Here is an 18,369-nt window from a genome sequence, read left to right on the forward strand (position 1 = left end):
TTCTCTGACTTCAAGGCCAGCATTGTTTTCATTGGCCAAAACAATTCCTCATACTAAACAGCATTCTTGCTTTGATGACTGAAAACCAAAGTGTAAGGTCATGTGGTTAATCTATTCAGTAAATCAGAATTCTATACGACTATCAACATAAGGTGAATTTTGAAAATCCCTTTCAAGATTTTACTCCCATAAATTAGGAGACCCCTTATTTTTTTTTTTAAAGGATGATACTATTTAGTCATTTAAAATAGCCATTTTTGCCTTTTCTGATCATTAAAGTTAAAATAAGTTATTTTTAAAGTAAGAAGAATGAGTCGAAGCGGGTAAACTCCAGATAATAAAACAATGTAAAAAGATCACTTAAAACAATGAAGAATACATGTGAATATTACATGGAGGCCTACGTGAATGTAATTTTTGAATGTAATGAATGAAACGGGGAAGTCGAAAAGACTCACTTTTCCTCCTGCTTCTGCCACCACGTCAGAAGGCCTGGAATATTTAATTCAGTTCTCTTCTATTAGACATTATACATAATTCTAAATTACTGAACTCTAGCATTGTTAAATTAAAAAAAACCAAACCTCTGGTTTTTAATCAGTCAGTCTTAGATTATACTTATGAAATGAATAGTAGAAGAATGACTGTAATGGGGGCTTTGAAACTGGGATTAACTCAAAGGATGTCAGACATTATAATGGTTCAAGGAGCTCTGTGACCAAGTGCTGCACTATCGTATCTATGGATCTCTAATGAAGACAATTAGAAATGTAGGTTCTCCTAAGAATGATAAGGAATCTAATACTCGGTGTCCTTCCCAGGGACTCTGGCTCCCAACTTCACATAATAAACAACTAAGTTTCACTGCCGATCCTCACAGACAACACAGACTTGGTTGCAAACTATGAAAGGAGTTTTGCCGCAAGCTCTCAAGTGAAGATAAATAATTTAAATTCAGACTCGCCTGCTTACTGTCTCACTGAAAACATTAAAATAACTACTGCCTTGCTTTGGATTAAAATAAGACAAGGACTAATCACCAATCCCAACCATCTTGTTATTCAAAGACTGCACCTGAATTGTTTAAATACTGACTTTTTGGTTTGAAGATGCCTTATTCATTCCAACCGTAACCATATTCAAAATTGTAGACATGAACACTGCATCTTCCTCCACACGAAATGCCGTCTCACAGCCACAGCCCTCCCACACAGAGTGCCTGCCTCCTGAGTCATTATATTCACACAGCGGTCACCACACTCTATGCTGGCTACTCAAAGTGTAGTTGGGGAAGCGGCAGCATCGGCAACACCTGGGAGCTTGCTGGAGACAAAGAATTCATGTCACACCCCCGACCTACTGAACCAGAGCCTGCATTTTCGTCCCCCTGTTAAAGTCTGAGAGCATTGCTCTGTATCATGTGACCCCACAGCACTGGCCAAAACTGATTACACCAGGGATGAGTCCCCAGGCTAAAAGCAGGGATCTACTTGTGGGCAAGAAGCCTACGAGGTGGCCGGCAGGAGCTTTGGGCAGAGCATGTTCCTTGTTGAACAGAGATTAGCCAAGACAGATTTTCTCTCTTGAGGAATGAAAAAGGGATACACGTGCACTCTACCTTGGCTGCAGAGGCAAAGACAGAGAAAAGCTAAGTGAACACAGTGCAGGTCACTGGAGAAGGGAACAGCAGTCATTTTCACTTCTAGTAACACAACAGAGGGGCTCTCATGTCCTCAGAGCTAGTGTCTGGTTCTCCACGAGGAGGTTCTCCACGAGGAGCTGCCTGGGTGGCAGCTGAGACTGCTTTCTTGCCCTTTCTACTACTTCCCGTACAACCTTATAGTAAAACGCGTTAAGTGAGGGGGTTTGAAAGACAGCAAAGCTCTGCTTCTTGTAATTGGAGAAGGTCCAATGAACACAATCTGTCTATTGAAATCTTAACCAGATGAAATTCTACTTGCTCCAAGATGTCTTCACTATTTCTCCCAACCAGATTCAGTATCTTGCAGAACTTACATTACAGCTACATTACACGTAGCTATCTAATCTCCCTAACAGCCTACAGGTTCACTGAGGGCAAAGGCTGCTTCTCATTCACTCTGTTTCCTGAGTTAAGTAACACAGAACTTGTGGCACGTGGTAGGCACTCAGTAAGTTCTTTGTAAAATGAATTATTTTGCACAGAGCAAGTACTGCATATTGGCTAACATTACATAAATTCCAAGAAAACCCAACATGTCTAATTTATGACCAGTGGCTGAGATGGTATCATTGCTTCTTAGATTACCAAATGATGTTTACTAAATATTTTACCCACATAACATTTTACTGAACATCATGATTAATGTGCAAACTCTTCTACAAGAGGCAAGGCTACCAGTGTTTCAAAAATAAAGTTATCAGAGTTAGGAATCTTGACTAACTTGTTCTATAATCCATGAACAATAAAAGAAACTCATATTACATTTTTTTTACTTTTGAATTCCCTTAGTTTTTCTAGAATTCTGGGCTACAGTGACACTCAGATGACAAATTAAACCAACCCACTTGCCCGAAGCAAATGGTATTTTCTCTTGACAGTTCATCATGCCAATAAAGAAATAACCCACATAACAAAAACAGAATTCAAAACCAAAGAGCACCCCAAATAAGTCTTTTCTTGCCTAAATACTATACACTCCTATATTCATAATTATTTTAAATAAATCACAAAATCATTACTTATCAAACTCAAAATATTAGACAACATACTCGACAAAATCGAGTATGAATTAACTCGATTTTCCAAGAAGAATCTGCTTTATTAGAAATTCAGATTAAGACAAATAAGAATGAAACATTCATCAAATCATTTGACCATTCAACAGATACTTATTGAGCACCTTCAAGTAACAGATACTGAGTGTACTGATTTTAGGCACATCGAAAAGAATGAAAATACTGTCCTCAAAAAAATTACTGAAGGCAGACAGATATAATAAACCACAAGAGCTATAAGACCATGTAACAACTGCTAGAGGAGACGCTTGGACAAGAGCGTGCCATGAGAAATGTGCCTCAGGGAAGGCTAAAGAGTAGAAGTCAGAGAGAATACGGCCTTGGAAGATAAGTGGGATGTCACTGGGACAAGTGACAGGATAACACTTCAGGCAGAGTCCAGCCTGAGCCACCATCGAGGCCTGAGAGCACACGGTGCATTGGGGAAATAGTAAGTGCTCCAGTGGGGCCCCAGCAGAGGTGTCACCTCAGCTGGGTCAACCCTGAGCCTTGTAGACGTGCCCAAAACAGGGTCCAATTAGTCTTACATTAAGGTTCCTATACTCCTGATGTGTCTTTCAAAACACACTGTGGTCCAGAAACTTCTTATACGAACCATACAGAACTTATGGCTGTCTGACTAGTATGTCCTAAAGAAACTGATCAATATACATGTAAATAATCACGACATCTTGTAGTTATAAAAAGTTTTGTAACAACTTAAGGAGGTTTTCTTGAAGAGAAGAATATTGTGAGGAAGTGCTGGGTGTTACAGACAGGAGAAAAGAAGTCTCTTATGCGTGACTTCAAATACTTTCAAGGAAGCACGATCTGCTCCCTTATAAGATCAAATGCTAGAGCAAGCGTGGCAGTGGCGGAAGGTTCCCCAAGTGGGAAAGATGACTTGACTTCTTGCCTTGATTTTATTCCCTAAGATTTTACCTCCTACTTGGGAACCTCTCCCTGAATGTAGTGCCAATAACACATGGGCTTCATGAGGCACTGCTCCCTAAACATAGTCCAAACGTGGTCAAGTGAGCCTTCCCTTAATTTCTCACAGCATAGCTTAAACTAAACTGGAAAATGAAAGGGAAACTTTCCTAAAGGTTGGGGACCAAATAAGGACAAGAATGCATAGTAACTCATGACAAGATAACCTAAATGGAGATAGAGCGTTTATTCATATAAATAACCTTACCGACATCCCTCTTATGGTTCCCAGGCTCCTTTTACATGTGCAACACACTATTTATTGCACAATACATTCACTTCAATACCAGCTTTTATTTTCAACGGAGAGGCATGCTTTCCTAGGGCAGTATATTGGAACTTGGGAATGGGGGTTTTGTTCTTTGAAAAGGGTCCCTCCTCTCTCCCTAATTTGAGAATCACTGTTCCATACCAACCCATCTTGCTTGTATTGCCAGGAATCATCTTTAAGCATTTATAGACTCTTCCTCTAAACCTAGAGAGCAAGGCCCAGAGGAATATCTGAGTCTATTTCTTCCACCTCTTCATAGATGAATATAAAGTGTACTGGAAGATTCTGCTCTGATTTGCATAACCCAAATTCACCAGCCAGAGCAGGATGGCATCATCCGGTTTTCAAAAGGACACGCTATTCTGAACACAACACAAAAGGCTAACATCTCACAGAGATACCCACGGAAAGAAGCAAGAGGGCTAAGTACAGAGTGTACATGAGAAAATGGGAGTATTCTCTGTAGCCAATAGGTGAAGCAGAAGAAAGAGATCTCAGCCTGAAGGTACCAATGAATCTTTCAAAATGGAAGGGAATGATTCTATAAGTAGCAAGTTTCCTAACGATGGAAGTGTTCAGTGTCTGAATGGTCACCTGGTAGGCATTTAGACTAATGCATGGGGTTCCCTTACAGTTCTGAGATGGCAAATATGGAAAAGTAGAAATACAGAGTAAAGTAGGTGAGAAATGCACAGTCCTAACATCTTCCAGATCATTTTATAATGGGTGCAAGGCTTGGCTTACTTTTACCCACTATTCAGCAGGTCGTCAAAGAGAAATGATTCTTCACTTGTCTCCTGTGCTGAAGATACAAGGGATGATGTGATGAAGTGAAAAAAACAGACAGTTCTCAATCCCATGGCTGGTCAATTTATGGTAGCCATGAGCCTCTATTATTACAATTATTGTAGTTTTTTCTTTTTTAAGGTCAGATGAAGGCTAAAATTTCAAATGAATTCCAATATTTGGCTTTTGTTGCTAGAAGTTCCAAGTACAAGTAAAAACTCTATAAAATATTATGGCTAACTTATGCATCAAGACAGGAAACAAAGAACAACTTTAGCAAAGCATCTCTTTAGTAACTAGAGGGAGAAACGCATCCTAATAAAACTTAGTAGGCTTGCATCATAGCTGAGTGCTATACATTTGTTTAGTGGAAACATATATAACACACCCTTTGTTTAAGATGGCTTCTTTATTTTTTTTTAATTTTTACTTTATATTGGAGTATAGTTGATTTACAATGTTGTGTTAGTTTCAGGTGTACAGCAAAGTGATTTAGTCATACATATGCATATATCTATTCTTTTTCAGATTCTTTTCCCACTTAGGTTATTACAGAATATTGAGTAGAGCTCCCTGTGCTATACAGTAGGTCCTTGTTGATTATCTATTGTATATACAGTAGTGTGGATATGTTAATCCCAACCTCCTAATTTATCCCTCCCCCACAAGATGGCTTCTTTAAACTGGGCTAGAGGACTTTTATCTTTATCTCCCTCACAAATCTATGCTAGCAACAATCATTTAAGAAACTACACTTGTTTTCTATCGGCTCCTGACATCAATGATGCATTACTGCCAAGAGAATTCAGTGTGTGTCGTAAGCTAAACTGATCTTGCCAGGCTGATGCACGATCTGACTCCCAATTTGTAAACACTGTCAACCTAAAGTGATGGTGTCGAGGGAAAACAGAAGAGCAGAGCAGCATGCTAACTACACTTTCATGTGAAAGCTTTAAACATTTTTATAGATGGAAAAAATTCCTCACATCATGTTTACAAGAAGGAAGCTTAAGCACATTTTATTCATTTATTTTTTATCTATTTCTATATAAATGAAAATTGCTCATTGGAAGTACAACTGAAGAGGTACAGCTGGGATTTGAATAAACAAAGGACAGGCAGGCCCCCAGAAGCAGAAATAGTGGGAAACCATTGCCATCCCTAGGGCCAAAGAGACAAGGGAAGAAAGAATTTTCTGGAGCCCAGTGAGAATTAGAAACATGGGGTGGGGGACTATCTAGGGGGAAGCCACAGTCATGGAGGGACATAGCTACTGCCAGAGCTTTGGCACTGAATTAGGAAGGGAGTAAGGAAGTAATGCATCAACTATTCTCCTTTCCATCCTCCCTGCCAATGCCAACCCTTGGTTGAACCCAAATAGAGACTGAGATGGTAAGGGAGTTGGGAGAAGCAGTCCAAAGAGGTATCTTTCTGGAGTTTAGGACAGGTCATCGAGGTTTGAATAACTGACAAAGGAAGAGGGTAAGCTGGGTATTACTAGAATTCCAGCCTTTCACTTAAGCATATTTTAAAGTACACCAATTAGGAACAACAAACCCACCGACTTGATTATACTCTTAAAGACCTTAGAAAAGTTCTTTTCCGCATGAGGAAATAATGTATTTGTGCAGTTTTATAATATAAACTGTGATTTCAACCCAGAAAATTTATGATTACAAGAGAGAAAAAGTAATGCATAATATACAAGGTAAGAACATAGAGGGAGTTTCCTCAGGACATTTTATTGGCTTTTTTCACCTTATGATGAGTCAAAGCACTGTTTTGTGAATTATCAAGGTTCTGCTTAATATTTGTGGGAGAGGAGTGGGGATTATTATTAGTTTTGCCTCAAGGAAACCATAAAGAGGATTATCTCCAACACGTTCCCTGTGTTGATTTATGCATGCCCTTCAACTTACTCCAAATCAATATGAAAAGGGGGATCGTTTCTTGGTCTACACTTGGAAATAAGAAGGAAACCCAGAACTGCCCCTACCTCAGTAAAACTCCTAGGAGTAAAATAAGTACATTTAAGTATCTGCAATCCTCTCCTCTCTCCCGTGAGAAACTGTAACTTTTCCCACCTCCCAAAACATATATTTCTAATTTCTGTGAATTCAGGGACCTCCTCCCCTCCTCAAATATTAATGCTTTCCATCAGATCACTCCTAGCGTTAGATCCATGCTTCCTGGATATCTCTTTGATGCCCCAAAGGGTCTTCAAAATTAACTTTATCCCACATTTCAAATGAATTAGTTTTCTACTCCCCAAACCTGCTCCTCTTTCTCAAGACACAGTCTGTTTTACCCCCCTTTACACTGACCATCCATCAGTCACCCCATCTTTTATTCCACCTCTATTCTTTTTGACTCCTCAGTCCCTTCCCTAATAACCCAGGGTTGTTCATTCTGCTGCCTTTGCCTGATAGTGATAATAAGCATAATAATTTCTAGCATGTGTTGAGCACTTAGGATATATCAGACATGGTGCTAAGCACTTTATATGTGTGAACTTGTTTAATCCTTATTACACTCTTATGACAGGTATTATTACTACCACCAGTAAAAGATGCAGAAACTGTACTCAGAGTTACAGAGCTAGCATACGGCAGGCTGAGAATTTAAATTTGGTTTGAAGCCTGTGCTCTGACCCACCTTTTCTAGCATAGCAAATTCAACATTTCAAGGCTTAGTTTAATGTGTTTGCCCTTTACTGAAGCCTTCCCAATCTCTCCTGTCTTTTCTTCTCCTGTGCTCTCAGCATATTCCACCCACATTTATTATGCACTGGCCCATTTATTCATTCCCTCAAGACATATATTTTGAGAGAATACTCTACCAAAGTGCTTGACACAGGTTATCAGCAGTAAGCAAGTCTGGACCTGGTCTCCTAGAGACCAGTGGGAGAGACTTTAAGCAAATAACCACACGAATACACCATAAAATCTTAGCTGATAATTGCCATGGAGAAAACCTTCAGGTGCTGGTGATGTGTCTGTCTCTAGGCATCACCTGAGAACCATTACAACCATAACTTCAACATTTTTGTTTTCTTGATGCTAACTTGTTCTCTGTATTAACATTCATTTTGAGCTGCATTAATAAATTATAGGAACTGTTTAGGTTAGAAATTAGATTTCTAAATGGAAACTGAAGTCAATCGTGTAGAAATGGAGTCGTAAAACTTTTTGGCTTCATGAGTTGCAGGGATGAGAAGGCAAATATTATGAATGAAAAAGACTGGATTTGACCAAAGGCAAGGTTGTCTCAATGTAAATTTCTCAATTCAGGAATATGTTTGTACTATTTCATATAGTAAGAGTTTTATTGCGTTCAGAACATAATGGAAAGCTCTATTTACTAAATTTTTGCCAGAAGATGTTGAGTGAGGGAGATCAGTTTATCCTGGAAGGTTAAACTGGCACCTAAAAGGTCTTGTTACTGCTTGTTGATATGTTCTGTTTATCCCTTTTCCACCAGCAGTGTACAAAAAATTTACAAAAACCTATTCAAATGAAGTACCCAAACATGATATTTTATATCTCAAATTTCATATGTGATATACTCAAAGGTATTTCCTGCTATAAAATAGCTATAATATTTTCAAGCAATTTTAACCTTGTATGTTAAGTGCTTCTGAATTGACAGCAGAAACCATAATAAGTGCTCAAAGAAGGACATCCTGGATCAGGACATTATAACTCGACTCACAAAGAATAATATGGAAATATACATTACAAGAGTTTTATTAACAGATACAAAACACAATTTAGGCTCTAAGCAATATTATGAAGAGAGTTTAAATTGCTCAGACATGTTAGACATTAGCAGTAAACTTTTTTTCTATTTCTGTTGCCTTATAACTCAATTTATTTTATTCAAGTACTTGAATTCACTGCTCTTAAAGTTATGACAAACTATACCGATTTGGAAGTGGGTTCTGTTATTAGGAAAACTGAATTTTAAAAAATACAGCAAACCTAAAAAATATCCATTGCTTAGCCCCAAAGAATGATGATATTAGTCTCAGTTTAGGGTGCTATACTGTAATCATGAATATCACAGTGGCTTTGCTGGAGTATCCATGCCTGCGCTCCCTTTACTCATAATATCCAGACAGGTATGGGCATGTGAATCAGGTAGTTAATACTAATGTGAGAACTTGGAGTTTAATGATGAAAATGCTACATAAACATTAAACTAAACATATAAACTAAACAGTAAAAATCATTGCTCCAGGAATTGTGTAGAACTATGTAGAATATAGAACAGGGGGATGGATAATTTACCTCTTCTGTTATAGATTATCTTTTCTGTAAGAGTAAATAAGAGTAACAACAATAATCATCCCCAAGTTCTGCAGTAGCTTTATTTTTCTTGAGAGCTGCTTAATAGTTTCACTTTAGGTTGAGATTTTTCATGCCTCACCTATTACCAATGATTTTAATTGCTTCATGATCAACAACATCTAGTTTGTATTGATTTCTGCTTCATTTACTGCAAAGGTTCCCAATTCTGCTACATATTAGAGTCACCTGGTGAGGTTCAAATATTTGCAAGACAGTTCTGGGGTGAGAGGTCTGTGGGCTGGAGACCAGGCACTGGTGTGTCTAAAAGCTTGCCAGGTGATTCTAATGTACAGTTAGGGCTGTGAATCAAGGATTTGCTCCCACAGTTGTTGCCATGGTTGCCATGCCTTCAGTCTTGCCCTCCTCTGACATCCTCTATATGCTGCCAGAATGATCTTCCTGCAATGCCCACAGAATTAAACTCAAGCCTGAGCACAGTGTAAAAGACTCAACATGATCTGCTCTTAAATACCTGACCAGCTGCCTCCCCGCTACTCTCTCTCCCTAGCTCTATCAAGCACTCATTTCCAACACGCCTGCCTCAGCCTCCAGGCCTGACGCTTACTCATCCCTTGCTCTGAAATGCTCTCCACTGTTTATCTGCCTGGAGAACTGCATCTTCTCCATGAAGCCTTTCCTGACACGCTAGCCCCCCTCCTCGGTCAGTGTTCTCAAAGCACGAGTGTATTGGGTTTCACGTTTTTGTTTTTTGACTACTCATATTGAACTGTCATTTTAGAACATATGTCTCTCTCACCTTCATTAGACATTTTTATGAGCAAGGACTGTGTCACATTTGCCACTGTATCCCCAAAACTTAGCACACTGCCTAGCATATACTGGCATTTTGTATTTGCTGAATAAATGAATAAACAGCATATTATACTATTTTCACTTATTATAGACAGAATCGGAGGAGGACTCACATTGGGTTCACTGAAAAATTTAAGCTTGTACTAAATTTTTTTAAAAGACTTAGTATTTATTTAATATTTAGTAATAGCAATGATAATTACTTTAAAGATTAGTCTTTCAATTAGTGAATTTTACACAGGTTAAAGCCAAAGAAGTTTAATTAAATCCTCAATAGTGCTCTAACAATGATAATCATAGCATCCCCAAACCATACATTTTCAGAATCATTGCCATTGTATACTCACCTTGGACTCGATAAGGGAAGGAAGCCCACTTAATGCCTACCACAAGTTGGCCTAATTTGGCTGTTCCCACCATGTGCCATCTAACCCACAACTCTGGTGAACATGCTTACTTTGTATTTGCTTTCTGATCTGGAAGGGGTAGGAATATGTCCTTTTTTCTTGAAGGTTGTAAAGTGCTTGCACTGAGGACATGGCTTGGTGCTGGAATCAATACGGCCAAGTTCCAAGAAGTACTTGTATTTGATGGAGTCTTCATGCGTTAAGTTATAGATAACCGTTGTTTCTTCCAAGAATTCAAAACATTCTGTGATAGGGCATTTGATTTCCACTTGGCCAAGTTGTACCTGTGTGAAAGAGCAAATGGGAGAGAAAAAAGTGCCAGTTATTAAGGTTCTCTTCTTTTTTCTTTTTCTTTTTTCATACCGTACTGCTTATTTCATGATTACTGTAAAGGATTATCTGTCATTTTTCATGATTCCTAACATAATAAATGATAATCACTTTGGTACCTATATCAGGCAGTACCAAATAAATAATACTATATAATGTTTCCAAAATGACTGATAGCGTGTTTAAGCATTCTCTATCATTAAATATAATGATAATCAAATATGAGAACTTAAATGGGCCTAAGCCACAGGCTCACCTAGGAAGCAAATTCTCATTCCATCCTCTGGAAACTGCAGGATGAGATAGCATTCAGACAATGAGCCAAGTAAAGGAACAGCTAGGATGAAAATGTGTTTCAGTTTTTTCAACCTTACTGCAAAGTTTCCTTACTACAACCTTACTCAGCAGTAAACCTAGGGCACATTTAACTACTTTAAAAAGACAAAAAAAGAGGATTTTGAAAGTACGTATATATACTACATCTAGTAGTTTAAAAATCATTGCTAGGGCTTCCCTGGTGGCGCAGTGGTTGGGAGTCCGCCTGCCGATGCAGGGGACACGGGTTCGTGCCCCGGTCCGGGAAGATCCCACATGCTGCGGAGCGGCTGGGCCCGTGAGCCATGGCCGCTGGGCCTGCGCGTCCGGAGCCTGTGCTCCGCAACGGGAGAGGCCACAACGGTGAGAGGCCCGCGTACCGCAAAACAAAACAAAACAAAACAAAAAACATTGCTAGAAAAACCCTCTATTTTCCCTGGCTCTTCCAGGCAAAGAACATATAACTGTTCCCATGTCATCAGAATCATAGGAACAAGTAAGAAAACTAAACCAATCCTAATGCTTTAAAAAAATCCCTATGAGATCTGGCTACTACTGAGGTAATTTATAAAATGAATTTCTTCAAAGAACTGCAGAGTTAGATTAGGAGAGAGGAGAAGGAATATACTGGAATGCTGCATTTACCATTTATTTGGTAGGGGATTCTACAAATGGTTAGCATTAAAAATTACAGTATAAGATTCAAGTACAAAGTGTGGCCACAATTAAATTTTAAAAGATGAAGAAAATAAGCTACTTTGAAAGAAGGAGGACATGGAATTGCTTTCCATAAGTAGTGAGCAAGAACTCTTTATATTCATAGCATCATAATCTCTTTTTGCTCATCTTAGGGTAGCAGAGGGAGGTAGTGAAAGCTCCAAAAGGCAAACACTAAACCATTTCTTTTTCACTTGGGTGAACCTGACATTCTGAGAAGGCAAAACACATTGACCTTAATGAGAAAAGCGCGCTATGAAAATGGAGGGAGGAATGAGGAAAAGCCACGTGATCCAGGGAAAGAAAATCTCTGCAGTGAGCAATTAACAAAACCCCTAAATTCATAGTAACTTTTCTTTTAACTTTGCTGTGTATCTGGCACAGACTTGAGGAAAGAAGTGAAGAAGCTACAGGCTGAAGGATGCCTGGGAACAATATATTTAATACTAGTAAAAAACATGAACCAGACGGATAATGAAATGAAAAAATCTGGCTTTGGGTAAACCATTTTATTAGTACTGACCTGCTGAAATGTAAGTTGCTCTATCATCTTATGCTACAATTGTACAAAACATAGTCCAGAGAGGTCTTTCAAATATTAGCCCAAAGCAATTTTTTCTACTTTTTTTGATGAGTCTGCTCATAGTTACAATCAGATTTTATTTTTATACTTGTTACAGAGTTATTATAACCCAAATTATGTTTTGTAATAAATTATTTTCAGTTACGGCTGAAAGCAGAGGCTCTACAGATGAACTGGGCTCAGAGCAGGAGGGCAGAGCATGCAGCCATGTTAGGAGTCTGAAGTAGACACCTAAGAAAAGAGAAAACTTCCGTTTTCAGCATGTGAAAGACAATTTCTTTTCACTCCATAGAAAAGGAGTCCACTTGGATCATCTCAAGGGACTCTCGCTTATTGAAGAGCTGCATACTTTGGGGAGTAAGAGCTGGAATGTTTTACTCCCAGGTCGATGTTTTAACCTGGCCTCCCTGGCCTCTAAGTTTATTTATTTTAAGTATATAAATAATAACAATGGAAGCAGTAATTTCACAAACACCCAGAGAGTCGGGTCGTATAGAAATGGACCGTGGTATAGGGACCAGAACCATCCAAGGCAGCTCAAGGGAGAGAGTAATCTGGTCACTCTTCCTGCAGTGGTTGTTCAATACCACACCACACTGGGACACCTACCATCTAACGTCCAACCAAGTGCCTTTTCTTCTTCAGTGTCTCTCAAATCTGCCTGTAAGTCTATTCTATTTCCATAGCACACACAATTTCCTTATGCTTCACACCCTCTGCATTTTGCGTATTCCATACCTTCTCTTCTCTCTGAAAGCTCCAAAATCCCTACACCACTACACTGAGCCAAATGATCTCGTATTTTATTAAACAGACAGAAGCAATATGATCACATTCCTTTATCTTCCCACTACAAACTCTCCCAATCTATGTCTGTCTCCATCTTTTCTGTCTTCCCTCCTTTTTTTTGTATTCTTCCCTGTTATTTTTTTTAAGGATCATGCAGCTTGATCTATTCTCTTCATCAGATTTTTTTACAGCTTTTTAAAAAATTTTTATTTATTTATTTGGCTGCTTCAGGTCTTGGTGGCAGTACTCGGGATGTTCGTTGTGGCCTGAGGGATCTTTACTTGCAGCATGTGAACTCTTAGCTGCAGCATGTGGAATTTAGTTCCCTGACCAGGGATCAAACCCACGCCCCCTGTATTAGGAGTGCGGAGTTTTAGCCACTGGACCACCAGAGAAGTCCCAAGTCTTCCCTTTTTTTTAGCTTTTATGTTTTTCTTTCTTTGTTTTTAATTTTTATTTTATATTGGAATATAGTTGATTTACAATATTGTGTTAGTTTTAGGTGTACAGCAAAGTGATTTAGTCATACAGATACATATATCTATTCTTTTTCAGATTCTTTTCCCATATAGGTTATTACAGAGTATTCAGTGGAGTTCCCTGTGCTATACAGTAGGTCCTTGCTGATTATTTTGTATATAGTAGTGTGTATATGTTAATCCCAACCTCCTAGTTTATTTCTGTCTTCCCTCCTTTTACAGCATAAGGCCTGAATCTACTTCCAGGACAACTGCATGAGTCTCTTGAAGTGTTTGTTGAGAATTCAAATTTCCTGGCCCACCTACGGCTTATACAATTTGAATTATTGCTGGTAAGCTAATATTTGGCAGTTTGGAACAATTACTCATACAATCCTTTGAATTACTCATACTTCTTCATACTAACAATATCCCCTTTTTCATAATAAAATGCTACTCATGACCTATGCAATCTCTTGGCCTCTACATGTCTATCTTTTCCGAATAATTTCCTCAATTTCCGAATAACTTCCTCAAAAGATCACTAAAAACCAATAATCATGATTAAGCAAAGTGCATTCATTTATTTATTCAACAAGGTACATATTTCATCAATTCATAAGTATTTCAGTATGGGTCTAAAGAAAATAAGATCTTTAAAAAACATAATCACGATACCAAATATTTCCTAAAATGACAATAATTCTTTAATTTCAATTTAACAGTTTCAATAACATCATCTAACTTCTATTTATAGGATTTTATGTACTTAACATCCTTAAAACAAAGGCCTAAATTTCTGTTGCGGTTAATGCTAATACTACTATTTATATCACTGAAAAATATGCTCTCTAATTCTGAACAAAAACATGTCCATTCTTGTAAGACAAAATTACTTAATTCTAAAACAATCTCCAACGGTGTTAGTAAGAGACACAATTATCCACTAGATAATTATCCACTACCTCAAGCTAGATGGCTAATTTGTCACTTGGGAGAACTCAAAAGTAATTTAATGCCACAGCCACAGGTGAGAGAAACCACTGGAAAAGTGACAGATTAATTAATGAACTCTTTCAAAAAACAAAAAAAGAGAGAAAATATAAACCTTGGATTCGAAGCTCAGTTTATCAAGTGCATGGTTTATGAATTTGATCTTGGTTTTAAGTGTTGATCATGATAGTTTACAGTGTGCCTTGGCCTTTTGTTCACTTAATACCAAGGGATTTCAGATTTCCTCTATCATTAAAAAGGAACATATTAGTATGGCAGAGGAGAAGAGAATACCACAACAAAAGCAATAACAATAGTCATGAAATGTATGCAGCACCTCCTCCATGCCAGGCACTGTTAGAAGCACTTTCTGTGCATTAATTACTTTGTGGCAGAGAGGCACAGTCATTTTTAGGTTCTACATTTCTCCATAAGGCTGCTTTACTGATAAATATGCTTCTTTGTTTACTCAGCAGGTATTACAGAGCATTGTGCTGGATGCCTTTGATTTTTTTAAAAAACTAATGAAAACCATCAAGTCAAATATCCCAGAAGTTCTCTCAACCCCAAGCAAGAAAAATGTAAGGAAAATCCACTTAGGCACATCAAGTAAAAGTGCCAAGTACCAAATACAAAGGAAGTATCTTAAAAGCAACAGAGGAAAAAGACATTCCCACATAGAACACTTCAGCCCCAGGTCCCTTGCTGGTAAATTCTACTGAGAATTTAAGGATGAAATAACACTGATATTACAAAACTAGTCTTAGTGAATAGTGATAAAAAGGGGGGGAAAAAAAGGGGGGGATCACTATTCAGGTTGTTTTATGAGGCCAGCATAATCATGATACCAAAACCTGATAAGGACATTTCAAGAAAGGAAAACTACCGACTAATCTCTTCGTAAACACAAATGCAAAAATCCTAAACAAAACATTAACAAACCAATCTAGACAATACATGAAGAAGATAATATATCATAATCAAAGTGGGCTTATTCCAAAAATGCAAGATTGGTTTAACATTCAAAAATCAATTGCTATAACTCACACATTAATAAAATAAAGGAGAAACATCATATGATTATCTCAATAGAAAGAGGAAAGGTTATCTGATAAATTCAACATTCAAGCATGTTAAAATCTTAGCAAACTAGGATGAAAATTCCTTAATCTAATAACGAGTATATATAAGAAAATCTACAGTAAACCTAACACTCAATGGTGAAATATTGAAAGCTTTTTTCTTAAGACTGGAAATTGGGTGAGTACGCACTGCCACCATTACTAAATATTGACTAGAGCTAGCCAATGCAAGAAGAGAAAAAGAAAAATGAAAATAAAATAATTAGAAATGAAGATATAAAATCCCCCATTTTTTGCAGATTGCATAATTGTATATGCAGAAAATCCAACATAATCTACAGATAAACTATTAGGATAAACAAGTGAATTTAGAAAATTTGCTGAATAGGTCAATACACAAAAATCAAACTTACTTCCATACACTAGTAACAAGCAATTTCAAAATAATATTTAAGAAATAGTATCACTTATAACATTAAAAACATCAAATATGAATAAATGCAACAAACAATGTTCAATACCCCTGTATAGAAATATCTGAAATATTTTTGGGAAAATGGAAAGAAGCAAATTAATGGAGAAATATATCAAGTTCTTGAACTGGAAGATTCATTAAAGATGTAAATATGGTCCATATTGACCTACAGATGCCAAGCCATCTTAATAAAATTCCCAGCAATTTTCTCTCTCTCTTTCTCACTCTCCCTCTTGCGCTCTCTCTCTCTTTTTCGAGGGGAATCATCTTCTAATTCAAAATTAGAAGATGATTCTAAAACTATATTAATTACAATAGTGTGATGCTGGCACAAGGATAGATAAGGATAAATATCAGAAAAATAGAACAGAAAAAGAGTACAGAACAGAACCACTTACATACGAACACTCGATGTTTCGAAATTATAGAGCAGTGGGGACAATGTTATTCTTCAATAAAGTGTGCTGGGTCACTTAAATATCTATTAAAAAAATATGTTTGATTCCTACCCCAAACCAGGTAGACTGTAGCTATAATTATAAAAGGTGAAACAATAAAATTTCTAAAGATGGTCAAGAAGAATATCTTCATGTCCTTAGGGAAGGGAAAGATTGCTTACACATGACACTAAAAAAACTCACCATTTAAAAAAAGTGATAAATTTGACTAAGTAAAATTTAAAACTTCTGTTCATCAATAGATACTGTTAAGAGAATGAAAATGCAAATAAGAATTGGAAAAGATACTTGCAATATGTAAAGAATAAGGTTTTGCTTATCCAGAATACATAAAGAGCCCTTCCAAATCAGTAAAAAAAGGCAGACAACCAACCCAACAGATAAATGGTCAAGAGGATGTTCAAGTGACCAATAAACATATGAAAATACGTTTAACTTCATGAGTTGTCAGGGAAATGAACATTAAAACCAAAATGACATGGAATTTTGAAGGAATTAATTGAGCTCTCATAACTCTCAAAGATTCAGCAAAATAATGTTTAAATAGTTAAAACAATAACTATACAATTAGTACAGTATTAATTTTCTATTCAATCATGCCAAATGTATTTTTCTATAGACAGTTCTCCTTTATGTTACTTAAACTTCTTTCTTCTTTCCTCACTACCCAAACTTTCATGCTCCCTTATCCACTTAAGAAAAATTTTATCCAATAGGTGAATTGCACATTCAGATTTGGGAACTCAAGCAGTAAAAACTGTTTCTTAATATGTGGAAAGAATTATAAACTTAATCCAATTCTTCTCCTTGAAAAGCACACTGAGATATATTATTAGGTTTAAGCAAACAATTTTTTAGGATTCTATAGCTTATCTTGATTCTTTAAGAAGATAACACCCAAATTATAATCCATCCTCAAAGAATATTAATAAGGAGGGCTTTTTCAATGCAAATCACTGAGTAAGTATTTAGACTGAGAGAAATGCATAATGTGTGCTCAGATAAACAGAATGCGTACATATTCATTTAACTATAATCAATTTTACCTTTTGAAAGGTAGAAATTTCAGAACAGGCTAGATATTTGGATACACTAGAGAGGGAAATATTTCTAAAAGAAAAAAATTTGAGCTTACTTTGTTTAAATGTTGTCCACTCTTTTTCATCATTACACTCATTTAAATCAGATATTCCAATTTATTACAATCAGAAAATAAAGATACTACATAGGTAATTTATGAAAAGAACCCTGGAATGGAAATCAGATATAGGATTCTGGTGTTATTAGTATTTATGTGGCTGCATGTCCTTGAGTTCCAGGGACACACACAACCAAATCTCTTAGAGATGGACTGATTCACCTTTAGGATTCCCTACTGGCGCTAAAATTGTATAATTATAATATATGCTCTAACTTACAAAAAGTGTATGTAAGCTCTAAAGCTTTAGCTCTAGCTTAAAAAGTTGTAGAGGTTAATAGTTAAAATGAGTAGATTCCAGACTCAAATTGGCTCTGCTCCTTACTACTAGTTGCTAAATCTTTCTCTTGCCCAGCATCTGTATCTGTAAAAATCGGAATTTACCAATCGAATTTGGTTGTTTAGAGGATTGTACGAGTTGACTTACATAAAATACCTGGAACAGTACCTGATAGGGATACTCAATAAAAGTTTGCTAATATTTACCTTTGTTGATATTCAGAAAGCAGTATTTCACAAAATTAATTTCAGAAATTAGAAACTCTTTTATGCTTATTTCTTATACAAGGAGAACATTTTAAATTCTGTAATCATCCGT

The 18,369-nt window shown here is 37.0% G+C and overlaps 1 protein-coding gene across 2 annotated transcripts in view; it reads right to left on the reverse strand.

Moving 5' to 3' along the window:
• The window catches only part of RNF217 (ring finger protein 217), a 130,820-nt gene that overhangs the window by 37,045 nt on the left and 75,406 nt on the right, over nucleotides 1-18,369 (reverse strand). For both annotated transcript variants that reach the window (XM_027087226.1, XM_027087216.1), the window contains exon 2: nucleotides 10,424-10,657. In XM_027087226.1, the coding sequence (XP_026943027.1) occupies nucleotides 10,424-10,657 (234 nt within the window). The remainder of the gene's footprint in view (nucleotides 1-10,423; nucleotides 10,658-18,369) is intronic.

This window comes from Aethalodelphis obliquidens, unplaced genomic scaffold, assembly GCF_003676395.1.
Source record: "Aethalodelphis obliquidens isolate GAN/ISIS:26980383/991018 unplaced genomic scaffold, ASM367639v1 scaffold3, whole genome shotgun sequence".
Taxonomy (NCBI): domain Eukaryota; kingdom Metazoa; phylum Chordata; class Mammalia; order Artiodactyla; family Delphinidae; genus Aethalodelphis; species Aethalodelphis obliquidens.